At 45.1% G+C, this 16,400-nt stretch overlaps 1 protein-coding gene across 1 annotated transcript; it reads left to right on the forward strand.

Annotated features, from left to right (window-relative positions):
* Window positions 1–2,491: 2,491 nt before the first annotated feature.
* LOC112233239 (BTB/POZ domain-containing protein KCTD12-like) lies at window positions 2,492–6,276 on the forward strand. The gene has a single exon (XM_024400725.2). It carries the CDS (start codon window positions 4,245–4,247, stop codon window positions 5,094–5,096), a length of 852 nt encoding a protein of 283 aa, XP_024256493.1. The 5' UTR covers window positions 2,492–4,244; the 3' UTR covers window positions 5,097–6,276.
* The last annotated feature ends 10,124 nt before the right edge of the window (window positions 6,277–16,400 follow it).

The following is a 16,400-nucleotide window of genomic DNA, read 5'->3' on the forward strand; positions in this document are numbered from 1 at the left end:
TGTAGCCTAGTGGTAGGAGAGGTGAGGGCATGTAGCCTAGTGGTTGGAGAGGTGAGGGCATGTAGCCTAGTGGTAAGAGAGGTGAGGGCATGTAGCCTAGTGGTAGGAGAGGTGAGGGCATGTAGCCTAGTGGTAGGAGAGGTGAGGGCATGTAGCCTAGTGGTAGGAGAGGTGAGGGCATGTAGCCTAGTGGTAGGAGAGGTGAGGGCATGTAGCCTAATGGTAGGAGAGGTGAGGGCATGTAGCCTAATGGTAGGAGAGGCGGCGCATGTAGCCTAGTGGTAAGAGAGGTGAGGGCATGTAGCCTAATGGTAGGAGAGGTGAGGGCATGTAGCCTAATGGTAGGAGAGGTGAGGGCATGTAGCCTAATGGTAGGAGAGGTGAGGGCATGTAGCCTAATGGTAGGAGAGGTGAGGGCATGTAGCCTAGTGGTAGGAGAGGTGAGGGCATGTAGCCTAGTGGTTGGAGAGGTGAGGGCATGTAGCCTAGTGGTAAGAGAGGTGAGAGCATGTAGCCTAGTGGTAGGAGAGGTGAGGGCATGTAGCCTAGTGGTAGGAGAGGTGAGCACATGTAGCCTAGTGGTAGGAGAGGCGAGGGCATGTAGCCTAGTGGTAGGAGAGGCGAGCGCATGTAGCCTAGTGGTAGGAGAGGTGAGGGCATGTAGCCTAGTGGTAGGAGAGGCGAGGGCATGTAGCCTAGTGGTAGGAGAGGTGAGGGCATGTAGCCTAGTGGTAGGAGAGGTGAGGGCATGTAGCCTAGTGGTTGGAGAGGTGAGGGCATGTAGCCTAGTGGTAGGAGAGGTGAGGGCATGTAGCCTAGTGGTTGGAGAGGTGAGGGCATGTAGCCTAGTGGTAGGAGAGGTGAGGGCATGTAGCCTAGTGGTTGGAGAGGTGAGGGCATGTAGCCTAGTGGTAGGAGAGGTGAGGGCATGTAGCCTAGTGGTAGGAGAGGTGAGGGCATGTAGCCTAGTGGTAGGAGAGGTGAGGGCATGTAGCCTAATGGTAGGAGAGGTGAGGGCATGTAGCCTAGTGGTAGGAGAGGTGAGGGCATGTAGCCTAGTGGTAGGAGAGGCGAGGGCATGTAGCCTAGTGGTAGGAGAGGTGAGGGCATGTAGCCTAATGGTTGGAGAGGTGAGGGCATGTAGCCTAGTGGTAAGAGAGGTGAGGGCATGTAGCCTAGTGGTTGGAGAGGTGAGGGCATGTAGCCTAGTGGTTGGAGAGGTGAGGGCATGTAGCCTAGTGGTAAGAGAGGTGAGGGCATGTAGCCTAGTGGTAGGAGAGGTGAGGGCATGTAGCCTAGTGGTTGGAGAGGTGAGGGCATGTAGCCTAGTGGTTGGAGAGGTGAGGGCATGTAGCCTAGTGGTAAGAGAGGTGAGGGCATGTAGCCTAATGGTAAGAGAGGTGAGGGCATGTAGCCTAGTGGTTGGAGAGGTGAGGGCATGTAGCCTAATGGTAGGAGAGGTGAGGGCATGTAGCCTAGTGGTAAGAGAGGTGAGGGCATGTAGCCTAGTGGTAAGAGAGGTGAGGGCATGTAGCCTAATGGTAAGAGAGGTGAGGGCATGTAGCCTAATGGTAAGAGAGGTGAGGGCATGTAGCCTAATGGTAGGAGAGGTGAGGGCATGTAGCCTAGTGGTAAGAGAGGTGAGGGCATGTAGCCTAGTGGTAAGAGAGGTGAGGGCATGTAGCCTAATGGTAAGAGAGGTGAGGGCATGTAGCCTAGTGGTTGGAGAGGTGAGGGCATGTAGCCTAATGGTAGGAGAGGTGAGGGCATGTAGCCTAGTGGTAAGAGAGGTGAGGGCATGTAGCCTAGTGGTAAGAGAGGTGAGGGCATGTAGCCTAGTGGTTGGAGAGGTGAGGGCATGTAGCCTAGTGGTAAGAGAGGTGAGGGCATGTAGCCTAGTGGTAGGAGAGGCGAGGGCATGTAGCCTAGTGGTAGGAGAGGTGAGGGCATGTAGCCTAATGGTAGGAGAGGTGAGGGCATGTAGCCTAGTGGTAGGAGAGGTGAGGGCATGTAGCCTAGTGGTAGGAGAGGTGAGGGCATGTAGCCTAGTGGTAGGAGAGGTGAGGGCATGTAGCCTAGTGGTAAGAGAGGTGAGGGCATGTAGCCTAATGGTAGGAGAGGCGAGGGCATGTAGCCTAGTGGTAGGAGAGGTGAGGGCATGTAGCCTAGTGGTAGGAGAGGTGAGGGCATGTAGCCTAGTGGTAGGAGAGGTGAGGGCATGTAGCCTAGTGGTAAGAGAGGTGAGGGCATGTAGCCTAGTGGTAGGAGAGGTGAGGGCATGTAGCCTAGTGGTAGGAGAGGCGAGGGCATGTAGCCTAATGGTAGGAGAGGTGAGGGCATGTAGCCTAGTGGTAGGAGAGGCGAGGGCATGTAGCCTAGTGGTAGGAGAGGTGAGGGCATGTAGCCTAGTGGTAGGAGAGGCGAGTGCATGTAGCCTAGTGGTAAGAGAGGCGAGAGCATGTAGCCTAGTGGTAGGAGAGGCGAGCGGCAGGTAACCTAGTGGTAGGAGAGGCGAGTGCATGTAGCCTAGTGGTAAGAGAGGCGAGCGCATGTAGCCTAGTGGTAGGAGATGCGAGCCAGCAGCAGGAGGGTTACGTGTTCTAATCCCGGGTCAGACAGGAAAAGTCGGGAAGTGAGCAGGCTACCAAAGGGTTGCTGGTATCAAATCCTAGCTTCCATTGCTTGCTTTTGTGCCCTTGAACAAGGCACTTAACCCCCCCACTACAACAGCTCCCTGGGCACCCAGTCTGGCAGCCCCCGCACCTCTCCTCCAAAAAAACGGTATATGTGTGTGTCTTTCAGAGGGGTTGGGTTAATAGCGGAAGTCAAATTTTGGTTGGACCTTGTGTGCAATCGACCAATAAAGTGATCTTAGTTACAATGCAATTTAGATGGTTTTTTTTAATTGATTTGGAATTCAAATTATATCTAACGTTTTTACGGAGTGCTCAATGTTTTGTATTTAATCTTGGGTATTTGCCATTGTTGTAGTTGTAGTTATATCCGTTAGGTGTCGCTGTTGTCCTGTTTTATTATAGGGATCTGAGTTTTATTATAAGGGCCGTTAATGACAATTCTAATCACTCCTAGTTGGTCATTTACACCCCTGTTTACTATACTATTCACAGTTGATGTTCAAAAAATGACAAATTAATTGAAATTGAGATTGCAAAAATCAAATTGACATCTCAATTGCTTTGCTATATGGCTCATGACAGAAATGACATGACACCAAATTATGAATCATCTCCGTAATTCCATTTGATGAATCATCTAAACAATCACAGATCTGCCTTTGTGTTTATAGCCGTAAGTGAAACTGTTAGTTTTGCATAATATAAACACTGACCCGGACTGGGGCAAAGCTAGAGCGCGTCACCGGCAGGTAGGTGGGGTTTAACGGGGCTGATTATTTACACTACTTTTTGCAGCAGCAAAGCTCTCCGGGATGGCATAAGAGAGTGGCTATTACTACGGGAGGAGAAAACCTACCGAATGAAAGACAGATAGCGTCGTCCCCTCGGCGATGGCACGACTAGAGTTGTTTTTGTTCACGTCTCTAGCTCGCATTTCGTCTGGGAATTCTGCTTCCTTTATTGGCTATTCCTGATCCGTACTCCAACCGACACCTCCAATTATGGATTGTACTGAAGTTCCACCTTTTGTATTTTTGCGTCAAGACAATCGGGCGAAATAAGAGGAACCGATCAAGGACTGCTGTGGGCTATTATCCATTCAGGACTGTTCTCCATGTATAGACAAGACTCGTTGAGAATAGCAAGTGTGAACGGATTTTGGTAGGCTATTTTGTTTTAATCCTCGGGTGCAATATTCGGGATATTCCATTGGTTTATGCGTAAAGGACATGGGCACAATGTGTTTTAGCTACCTGTGGTTAGAATAGATGCCTTCGTGTTGTCAAGTTTTGCTATTAACGGTCTGAAATGATATAACTGCAGGTTAGGTGATTGCTTTGCTCTTTTAGGAATAGTGCGCTGCTGTAGTTAAGCCCTTTTTTATCAGCTGATCACCTTTAGGGTTTCAGAAATACCCTTTTGTTCATTTTGACAACATAAAACTCATTTTTTTAAATTCAAATGTATTTCATATGAACGCAAGTAACCTATTCTGAGCTGCTGTGTCCAGTTGTAGGCTATAACTTGGAAACAAATCTCCCCACCTCACTAGCAAGGTGACAGTAGGAGTAGGGTTGCAGAGTTCTCTGTAACAGAACGACCATAGCCATGGCTCTGCCCGATAACACCCCCAGCATTCCTTTAGGGGAAGCAGTCATCTTCCCTGAGATAGTAGAGCTGAACGTGGGCGGCCAGGTGTACATCACTCGCTACTCAACCCTCGTCAGCGTACCAGACTCTCTCCTGTGGGAGATGTTTAGCAGGAAAACCACCAAAGGGCTGGCGAGAGACACCAAGGGCCGTTTCTTCCTGGACAGGGATGGTTTCCTGTTCCGGTATATTCTGGACTACATGAGAGATCAGCAGCTGGTGCTCCCTGACCACTTCCCAGAGCGGGGTCGCCTGCAGCGGGAGGCTGAGTTCTTCAACCTACCTGAGCTCATAAAGATCCTGGCGCCCAAACTCAGCAAGCAGAACTCGCTGGGCGACGAGGGGTGTCAGAGCGACCCGGAGGACTCCTCGCCGGGCATCGACACCGGGCGCAACCTGGCCTCGCTGGGCACTGCCGCCTGCGCCAGTCTGGTCCCCAGTGGAGACGGTAAACGCTCGGGATTCATCACCATCGGTTATCGCGGCTCCTATACATTGGGGCGCGACAGTCAGTCCGACGCCAAGTTCAGACGTGTTGCTCGTATTATGGTCTGTGGCAAGACGTCGCTGGCTAAAGAGGTGTTTGGGGAGACGCTGAACGAGAGCCGTGACCCGGACCGGCCCCCAGAGCGCTACACGTCACGCTACTACCTCAAATTCACCTTCCTGGAGCAGGCCTTTGACAAGCTGGCAGACGCCGGGTTTCACATGGTGGCCTGTAACTCCACGGGGACCTGCGCCTTCGCTCACGAGCAGACGGACGACAAGATCTGGACCAGCTACACTGAATACGTGTTCTACCGTGAGTGAGGTCATCATCAGCCCTGGTCCCCGGTCCACCTAGTGGTCCCCAGCATCTAGCCTCCTCTCCCCTCGTCTCCCTGTATCCAGCCCTGGGTCCCCTCGTCTCCCTGTATCCAGCCCTGGGCCCCCTCGTCTCCCTGGATCCCCTCACCTCCCTGTATCCAGCCCTGGATCCCCTCGTCTCCCTGTATCCAGCCCTGGATCCCCTCGTCTCCCTGTATCCAGCCATGGGTCCCCTCGTCTCCCTGTATCCGGCCCTGGATCCCCTCGTCTCCCTGTATCCAGTCCTGGATCCCCTTGTCTCCCTGTATCCAGCCCTGGGCCCCCTTGCATCCCTGGATCCATCAATTATTCCCTTGCCTCCTGGACCCCTGCCCCCAGCCCCTGCCCCCTGGCTCTTTGGCCCCCTTAATGCTCCCTAGCCCCCAGCCCTGGATTCCTGCTTCAAGCACCCCTGGCCCCAATCTCCATGGGCCCTGCCTCCAACCAGCCGTCCCCTCTCTCCATATTTCTCTCTCACCCATCAGCTGTAATCCTTACCACCTCTGCGGTCCCCTCTCCTGATCCAGCTATAACCCAACCATTGCCCCAGCACCAAGCCTCAGAGACCTGACCACAGCCCCCCTAACCATCCTACAGAGACTGCTCCCCCCTCCCCACCCTCCGTGTACTGTCCTTCCTCTTGTATATAGTATCTGCCTTGGTGAAGCACAATGCTGTGTGTAAAAGAGCTTGTTTAGTCCAGTTCAGGTCCTGCCTGGTCTGTACCTTTAGCAGGCTGGAGGGGCCAATCGGAAAAGGGCCTAGATTGAAGTACTATTTTGTTCTGAATCTCTCCAACAGACCCTCCTACTCCTCTGAACTAAAATGGCCAAATAATGTGACATCTAAGCAGCCTAGAGGAATGAGAGAGAGAGAGTGGCCAGCCGGGCACAAACAAGAGCAAAGTGTCACACAAAACGAAAGTCTTTCATTTCCTTCTTCCCCTCTTCTTATTTTCCTTATATGTCTGAGACCAAACTGTTGGGAAAGGGGCTGTTCACTTTCACCATTCAAATGGGGTGGCAGGTTGCCTAGTGGTTAGAGTGTAGAGGCGGCAGGTTGCCTAGTGGTTAGACTGTAGAGGCGGCAGGTTGCCTAGTGGTTAGACTGTAGAGGCGGCAGGTTGCCTAGTGGTTAGACTGTAGAGGCGGCAGGTTGCCTAGTGGTTAGACTGTAGAGGCGGCAGGTTGCCTAGTGGTTAGAGTGTTGGACTAGTAACTGAAAGGTTGCAAGATCGAATCCCCGAGCTGACACGGTGAATATCTGTCGTTCTGCCCCTGAACAGGCAGTTAACCCACTGTTCCTAGGCCGTCATTGAAAATAAGAATTTGTTCTTAACTGACTTGCCTAGTTAAATAAAGATCAAATAAAAAAATAATTATCTTTTTCTTGTAAAGATAACGCCTCACCTTTTGTTAAGTCTCTGCTTGTGAAGACAACCAGCCTACATGATGCCACCTTGTCCCACAAAAAATAACTCCTTATAAGGTAAAAGAAGATCTATATGGACCATCAATATCCTCTCGAGCTGTTCATGTATATATTCTTTAGGACAACCCAGGTATTTGCATTCTAGAGGGGATCCTTAATGCTAGAAAAACAACGCTGAGTCTTGTCCGAGAGTCAAAGCTAACAAACAAGGGGAAAAGATCAAGTTGTGTGTTTGACTGCAAGATAGATAAATAAGTGGTTTTAGTACAGAGTGGTTTTAGTACAGGGTGAGGGTTTGTCGGAAATGGCACGCTATCCTCTATGTAGTGCACTACTTTTGACCAAAGCCCTATGCAGGCCCTGGTCAAAAGTAGTGCACTACATGGGGAATAGGGTGGTTGAAGTGTGTTATTTGATTGTTCGAAGGAGTGTTGAGAATTCTAATCGCCCATGGCCCATGCCTGGAAGACCAGAGGAGATGTGAAGTGTTACATCACAATGTCCACAGAACCTCTCCTACCCATCCTCGTACTCTTCCTCCTCCTCTCATCTTGGTTTTTATACCGCCTCTCTGTTTTTTACTTTCTTCAAACGGTATCCTTTTTACAGGGATACGATTGTTATTGAAAGCCCACAGCGTTTTGGCTCTTAGTCCTCTTCTGAAACTGGTTTACATTAATGAAGGACAATCCCTTTTCTCATTGGAGTGTGTTTTTACTCTATCTATCCCAAACTCTTCTATTCAGTTCAGTATTCCACTTTTAAGCTCTTTGATATTTGGTAGCTTTCATTGACTGTAAGTGTGTACACCCACGAGAAGGAGATTTACGCCATTAGCCATTACCAGCCAAAGGACGACATTCTCCCAAAACTCTAGCAGCTAAACAACAGTATAGGATAGGACATGGATAATGTGCATATTTTTGAGGGAATGTTGTAGTACAGTTGATTCCTGATAAGTACACCTCTTATAAGTGCAAAATCACTGGTTAGTGCACATCGTCAGTACAGTCACACCAGTTGTATTTTAGGAATTGACTGTAGTAGGACTGAACAGTAATTGTACCCACAGCAACTATAACCACAGTAACAAAAGAAAGTGTGTGAATGGTTAAGTGGTATGGGGTAATATTCAGGTATACCCTCAGGGCAAGTCTGCATATCAACAACAACCTCACAACTTCAACCAACAGTACCTCAGTAGGTCAAATAAAGCTTGAGAATCATCTCCAATACCAAGAAACACTAATTATCTGAAAAGGCTAAACTTGTACCAGTAATAATCAATGGATCAACTAGTAATATGACTTGTAAACTATATGTCTTGTAAAGTACAGAATATTCTCCCTGACAAAGAGAAACTCTTGTTAAAGAAACTGCCTTGACGGTTCGGTAGACGGAGTGATTTTAATGTGAGTGAAGGTGTGAAGAAGACATTCTGAATACCTGACGGATGATCAATCTTTTATCGGATATCGCTAGAGTATGATAGCACATTCTTAGAGTGTGATGGCGCGTTCTTCGAGTGTGATGGCGCGTTCTTAGAGTGTGATGGCGCGTTCTTAGAGTGTGATGGCGCGTTCTTAGAGTGTGATGTGAGTGTGATGGCGCGTTCTTAGAGTGTGATGGCGCGTTCTGTGATGACGCGTTCTTCGAGTGTGATGGCGCGTTCTTAGAGTGTGATGGCGCGTTCTTAGAGTGTGATGGCGCGTTCTTCGAGTGTGATGGCGCGTTCTTCGAGTGTGATGGCGCGTTCTTCGAGTGTGATGGCGCGTTCTTCGAGTGTGATGGCGCGTTCTTCGAGTGTGATGGCGCGTTCTCCGAGTGTGATGGCGCGTTCTCCGAGTGTGATGGCACAGTGTTGACAGGAGCATTGAGTCGTCAATGTCAGCTTCAGTGTCGATGTCACAAGTCAAACGTAGACCAAACAGCAACGGGGGGGGATGTTTCTCATACAGGGTGGACTGTATACCTACGGTTGCTGTACCTACTAAATGTTTGGGAACATAATTATTGTGTGACTTTCTTTTCATAGCTTACTCTCCGTTAATCAGAACCTCTACAAAACAGTTTTTGGGTGTGTGTCAGCATATTCTTCTTGTTATACAGCAGACAAAAGGAAAATGTTGTCTGTCAACTCAAATGTGTTATTAATCTTCAATTACACTTGCATTGTACATCCTTTTATGACTTATTTTAGTAACTAACTAGGGTGACATATTTCAGTAGAGTTGTGTACGCTCTCATTGATATTATTGTTGTAACTGAAAAGTGTTAAAAGAATATAAAATATTTCACAAGTAAATCCTTTCAAATGTTCATGTTTTTACCGAAGGGACCACAGGTCTATAAATGTAACTGTATACTTCCAAGACTTTCCACCTCTTTCTGTCTCTCTCTCTCTTTCTTAATTAGACCTGAATATACCGTAGTAACCTAGTATCAGTCAGACACCAGACATTACTAATTAGACCTGAATATACCGTAGTAACCTAGTATCAGTCAGACACCAGACATTACTAATTAGACCTGAATATACCGTAGTAACCTAGTATCAGTCAGACACCAGACATTACTAATTAGACCTGAATATACTGTAGTAACCTAGTATCAGTCAGACACCAGACATTACTAATTAGACCTGAATATACCGTAGTAACCTAGTATCAGTCAGACACCAGACATTACTAATTAGACCTGAATATACCGTAGTAACCTAGTATCAGTCAGACACCAGACATTACTAATTAGACCTGAATATACTGTAGTAACCTAGTATCAGTCAGACACCAGACATTACTAATTAGACCTGAATATACTGTAGTAACCTAGTATCAGTCAGACACCAGACATTACTAATTAGACCTGAATATACTGTAGTAACCTAGTATCAGTCAGACACCAGACATTACTAATTAGACCTGAATATACTGTAGTAACCTAGTATCAGTCAGACACCAGACATTACTAATTAGACCTGAATATACCGTAGTAACCTAGTATCAGTCAGACACCAGACATGACTAATTAGACCTGAATATACCGTAGTAACCTAGTATCAGTCAGACACCAGACATTACTAATTAGACCTGAATATACTGTAGTAACCTAGTATCAGTCAGACACCAGACATTACTAATTAGACCTGAATATACTGTAGTAACCTAGTATCAGTCAGACACCAGACATGACTAATTAGACCTGAATATACTGTAGTAACCTAGTATCAGTCAGACACCAGACATTACTAATTAGACCTGAATATACCGTAGTAACCTAGTATCAGTCAGACACCAGATATTAATTAACATAGTTGTTGTTGAGTGATAGCCAGGCCAGGTAGATTGCAAACAGGGATCACTGGTTTCCATCGAAACAGAGAAAACGAAGTCTCTGATTTTTCTCCCATTGAATACAGTCAACAGTCTCTGTATTTTTCTCCCATTGAATACAGTCAACAGTCTCTGATTTTTCTCCCATTGAATACAGTCAACAGTCTCTGTATTTTTCTCCCATTGAATACAGTCAACAGTCTCTGATTTTTCTCCCATTGAATACAGTCAACAGTCTGTATTTTTCTCCCATTGAATACAGTCAACAGTCTCTGTATTTTTCTCCCATTGAATACAGTCAACAGTCTCTGTATTTTTCTCCCATTGAATACAGTCAATAGTCTCTCTGTACTTTTCTCCCATTGAATACAGTCAACATAGTCTCTGTATTTTTCTCCCATTGCCCTCTCTGATGCTCAAACAGCAAGATGTACCATTTGTGGGGACTATCCATGTCCTGAGGACGTCAGGAAATGCCTTCAAAACCAGCCACTAGGGGCAAAGTCAGCGCTATTAGCATCAAGTAGGGTAATCCCTTGACTCTGGATCAGAAGGTTGGGTGTTTGATCCCAGTTGTGGACACTGGTTTTTATTTCTGGTTTCAACCCTATCTCAAACCCTTAACCATTTGGAATGAGTGCCTAAACTTAACCTTTAACTTTGAAAGTTGACGTTTGGAGAAATGGAACGATACAGAGCAGCAGGAGAACGTGGCTGAACATCTAATTTTGCCGAGACTGAGATCTTGTTGGATGGTGTTGACTTGTGTGAAATAGATTTGAATTTTTTTTCTCACAATTAAGTATGAATCCACTCAACCCTTGTTATGTAAAGTGAGGTGAGTGAGTCAATTAAGTATGAATCAAGTCAATGAATCATAACCTTTATATAAAGTGAGTAAGTCATAAATATTTGAAATGGCTTCGATGTCAGAAGCTCTCAAAATATTCTCCGTCTGGCGCTCGCTCACTCGCACGCACGCACACACACACACGTTAAAATCTTTATGTGCTGCCTCTCTCTCTTCTAGATCTGTCTATTTTTGGATGACGGCGGTGGAATCCTCTATAGTGTTGTCACAGTGCCTGGAACGTTTTTCCGACCAATCCAAACTGAGTCTGGAGTTAATGAGGAGGTGGTATGAGTGTGGGTTTGGTCTCGTCAGTGAGTGACTGCACATCCACATCGTAGTGTAAAACGCCACAGCAACCTGCTAGCTGCAAGGTGCAGAAGCACGTTGAGGGACTTTCAGAAGGTAGTGTTCATGCTGCAGGTCTATACCTCTGTGGTTAACGATGAGGCTCAGCGGTCAACAGTAATTACTTCGCTACTATTGGCCTATTTATTGCCTTTTCTCCTTACTCCATTTGCACACACCATATACAGATTGTCTATAATGTTATTGACTGTATGTTTGTTTATTCCATGTGTAACTCTGTGTTGTTGTTTTTGTCGCACTGCTTTGCTTTATCTTGGCCAGGTCGCAGTTGTAAATTAAAACTTGTTCTCAACTGGCCTACCTGGTTAAATAAAGGGGGGAAAAACACTGTTGATGTAATAGTGTCACTTAGATAGATGAAGCTATCCCGGATGGTGATCTAAAGCTGGTTTGAAAAGTCTAGCATGTTTGGTTGTGAGCCATATAGTGAGCAGGTGTGAACAGTCACCAGAATACCATGTCATGATCGTATAATAAAGACATTGTATCATGCATGGTTCTTATCTACCTTTTTTAATATGCTGTCCAGAATCTTGTACAGTAAGATAGTTACACTAAGCATGCATTTATAACACTGTGTCATCTACCTCCTCTTTCTGTTATTATATTTCTCACCTTCTCGCTCTTCACATGTCCTTCAGAACACAACATGTGAGAGGGGGAGTGTTATAGAGTGTTCCGGAATCTACTGGAATGTAGCTATAGAGTTCTCCGGAGTGTTCTAGAATCTAGAGTGTTGCTATTAGAGCCCTCTAGCACCAGGCAACATTAGTACTGGTGCTCTATGTGTGGAGTAGAGAGAGCCAGGGACACAGTAGGCCTTATACTGTAGCTTAGCCTTCAAAGTCCCTGAGCCAGAGAGTGATAAGGCCCCGTGCATCTTCAGGACAACATGCCTTCAGCAGTCAGCTTCAATCTCTCAGTGTTTGCGGAACAAATTACACCCTGTTCCCTATGTCGTTCCTATGTCGTTCCCATATAGCTCTGGTCAAAGGTAGTGTACTAAATATGGAATAGGGTGCCATACACGCAGTGGGATCCTCCTCATTTCCCCTGCCAGATAAGCCACAGTTAGAGAAGGAAAGAGGGAATACACAGAAATAGGTATACACATAGAGGGAATAGATATACACATAGAGGGAATAGATATACACACAGAGGGAATAGATATACACACAGAGGGAATAGATATACACACAGAGGGAATAGATATACACAGAGGGAATAGATATACACACAGAGGGAATAGATATACACATAGAGGGAATAGATATACACAGAGGGAATAGATATACACACAGAGGGAATAGATATACACACAGAGGGAATAGATATACACACAGAGGGAATAGATATACACACAGAGGGAATAGATATACACAGAAGGAATAGATATACACAGAGAGGGAATAGATATACACAGAGGGAATAGATATACACACAGAGGGAATAGATATACACAGAAGGAATAGATATACACAGAGAGGGAATAGATATACACACAGAGGGAATAGATATGCACAGAGAGGGAATAGATATACACATAGAGGGAATAGATATACACAGAGGGAATAGATATACACACAGAGGGAATAGATATACACAGAAGGAATAGATATACACAGAGAGGGAATAGATATACACAGAGGGAATAGATATACACATAGAGGGAATAGATATACACAGAAGGAATAGATATACACAGAGAGGGAATAGATATACACACAGAAGGAATAGATATACACAGAGAGGGAATAGATATACACACAGAGGGAATAGATATACACAGAGGGAATAGATATACACAGAGGGAATAGATATACACAGAGGGAATAAATATACACACAGAGGGAATAGATATACACAGAGGGGATATACACAGAGAGGGAATAGATATACACACAGAGGGAATAGATATACACACAGGGGAAAGATATACACAGAAGGAATAGATATACACAGAGAGGGAATAGATATACACAGAGGGAATAGATATACACACAGAGGGAATAGATATCACAGAAGGAATAGATATAAAAGATGATATACACAGAAGGAATAGATATACACAGAGAGGGAATAGATATCACACAGAGGAATAGATATACACAGAGGGAATAGATATGACAGACAAAATGAGAATAAAAAACACAGAGGGAAAAATCACATTGTAGAATAGATACAGTGGGGCAAAAAATACTTTAGTCAGCCACCAATATAGTGCAGTTCTACTTAAAAAGACCAGAGACTGTAATTGTCATCATAGTGCACTTCACTTGACAGACAAAAGAGCCAGAAAATCACATTGTAGAACTCTATACAGTGCACTACTTTAGACCAGAGCCCAATATAGTGCACTACTTTAGACCAGAGCCCTATATAGTGCACCACTTTAGACCAGAGCCCAATATAGTGCACTACTTTAGACCAGAACACTATATAGTGCACCACTTTAGACCAGAGCCCTATATAGTGCACTACTTTAGACCAGAACACTATATAGTGCACCACTTTAGACCAGAGCCCTATATAGTGCACTACTTTAGACCAGAGCCCTATATAGTGCACCACTTTAGACCAGAGCCCTATATAGTGCACCACTTTAGACCAGAGCCCTATAGAGTGCACCACTTTAGACCCTAGCCCTATATAGTGCACTACTTTAGACCTGAGCCCTATATAGTGCACTACTTTAGACCTGAGCCCTATATAGTGCACCACTTTAGACCTGAGCCCTATATAGTGCACTACTTTAGACCTGAGCCCAATATAGTGCACCACTTTAGACCAGAGCCCTATATAGTGCACTACTTTAGACCTGAGCCCTATATAGTGCACTACTTTAGATCAGAGCCCTATATAGTGCACCACTTTAAACCTGAGCCCAATATAGTGCACCACTTTAGACCAGAGCCTATATAGTGCACTACTTTAGACCAGAGCCTATATAGTGCACTACTTTAGACCTGAGCCCTATATAGTGCACTACTTTAGACCTGAGCCCTCTATAGTGCACTACTTCAGACCTGAGCCCTATATAGCGCACTGCAAGGCAACATGTTTATTCAACAAGGTGTGTGTATGTTCTTCTGTAAGACCACATAGGGTAGATGTTTATTCATGAAGACAAATAGCTACACGCTCTCTCCTTCCAGGGTAATATTGTAACTACTCTCTCTCCTTCCAGGGTAATATTATAGCTACTCTCTCTCTCCTTCCAGGGTAATATTATAACTACTCTCTCCTTCCAAGGTAATATTATAATCTCTCTCTCCTTCCAAGGTAATATTATAATCTCTCTCTCCTTCCAGGGTAATATTATAAACTCGCTCTCCTTCAAGGGTAATATTATAGCTACTCTCTATCCCCTTCCAGGGTAATATTATAACTACTCTCTCCTTCCAGGGTAATATTATACCTACTCTCTCTCTCCTTCCAGGGTAATATTATAACTACTCTCTCCTTCCAGGGTAATATTATAACTACTCTCTATCCCCTTCCAGGGTAATATTATACCTACTCTCTCTCTCCTTCCAGGGTAATATTATAACTACTCTCTATCCCCTTCCAGGGTAATATTATAGCTACTCTCCTTCCAGGGTAATATTATAGCTACTCTCTCCTTCCAGTGTAATATTATAACTACTCTCTATCCCCTTCCAGGGTAATATTATAACTACTCTCTATCCCCTTCCAGGGTAATATTATAGCTACTCTCCTTCCAGGGTAATATTATAGCTACTCTCTCCTTCCAGTGTAATATTATAACTACTCTCTATCCCCTTCCAGGGTAATATTATAACTACTCTCTATCCCCTTCCAGGGTAATATTATAGCTACTCTCTCCTTCCAGGGTAATATAATAGCTACTCTCTCCTTCCAGGGTAATATTATAGCTACTCTCTCCTTCCAGGGTCATATTATAGCTACTCTCTCCTTCCAGGGTAATATTATAGCTACTCTCTCTCCTTCCAGGGTAATATTATAGCTACTCTCTCTCTCCTTCCATAGTAATATTATCGCTACTTTCTCTCTCCTTCCAGGGTAATATTATAGCTACTCTCTATCCCCGTCCAGGGTAATATTATAACTCTCTCTCTCTCCTTCCAGGGTAATATTATAACTACTCTCTCTCTCTTTCCAGGGTAATAATATAACTACTCTCTCTCTCCTTCCAGGGTAATATTATAACTACTCTCTATCCCCTTCCAGGGTAATATTATAACTACAGTGCCTTGCGAAAGTATTCGGCCCCCTTGAACTTTGCGACCTTTTGCCACATTTCAGGCTTCAAACATAAAGACATAAAACTGTATTTTTTGTGAAGAATCAACAACAAGTGGGACACAATCATGAAGTGGAACGACATTTATTGGATATTTCAAACTTTTTTAACAAATCAAAAACTGAAAAATTGGGCGTGCAAAATTATTCAGCCCATTTACTTTCAGTGCAGCAAACTCTCTCCAGAAGTTCAGTGAGGATCTCTGAATGATCCAATGTTGACCTAAATGACTAATGATGATAAATACAATCCACCTGTGTGTAATCAAGTCTCCGTATGAATGCACCTGCACTGTGATAGTCTCAGAGGTCCGTTAAAAGCGCAGAGAGCATCATGAAGAACAAGGAACACACCAGGCAGGTCCGAGATACTGTTGTGAAGAAGTTTAAAGCCGGATTTGGATACAAAAAGATTTCCCAAGCTTTAAACATCCCAAGGAGCACTGTGCAAGCGATAATATTGAAATGGAAGGAGTATCAGACCACTGCAAATCTACCAAGACCTGGCCGTCCCTCTAAACTTTCAGCTCATACAAGGAGAAGACTGATCAGAGATGCAGCCAAGAGGCCCATGATCACTCTGGATGAACTGCAGAGATCTACAGCTGAGGTGGGAGACTCTGTCCATAGGACAACAATCAGTTGTATATTGCACAAATCTGGCCTTTATGGAAGAGTGGCAAGAAGAAAGCCATTTCTTAAAGATATCCATAAAAAGTGTAGTTTAAAGTTTGCCACAAGCCACCTGGGAGACACACCAAACATGTGGAAGAAAGTGCTCTGGTCAGATGAAACCAAAATTTAACTTTTTGGCAACAATGCAAAACGTTATGTTTGGCGTAAAAGCAACACAGCTCATCACCCTGAACATACCATCCCCACTGTCAAACATGGTGGTGGCAGCATCATGGTTTGGGCCTGCTTTTCTTCAACAGGGACAGGGAAGATGGTTAAAATTCATGGGAAGGTGGATGGAGCCAAATACAGGATCATTCTGGAAGA

The sequence above is a fragment of the Oncorhynchus tshawytscha genome, linkage group LG08 (assembly GCF_018296145.1).
Source record: "Oncorhynchus tshawytscha isolate Ot180627B linkage group LG08, Otsh_v2.0, whole genome shotgun sequence".
Taxonomy (NCBI): domain Eukaryota; kingdom Metazoa; phylum Chordata; class Actinopteri; order Salmoniformes; family Salmonidae; genus Oncorhynchus; species Oncorhynchus tshawytscha.

Bases quoted from the DNA above. Each gene is read 5' to 3' on its own strand.
- LOC112233239 (XM_024400725.2), top strand. From the start codon at position 4,245: ATGGCTCTGCCCGATAACACCCCCAGCATTCCTTTAGGGGAAGCAGTC.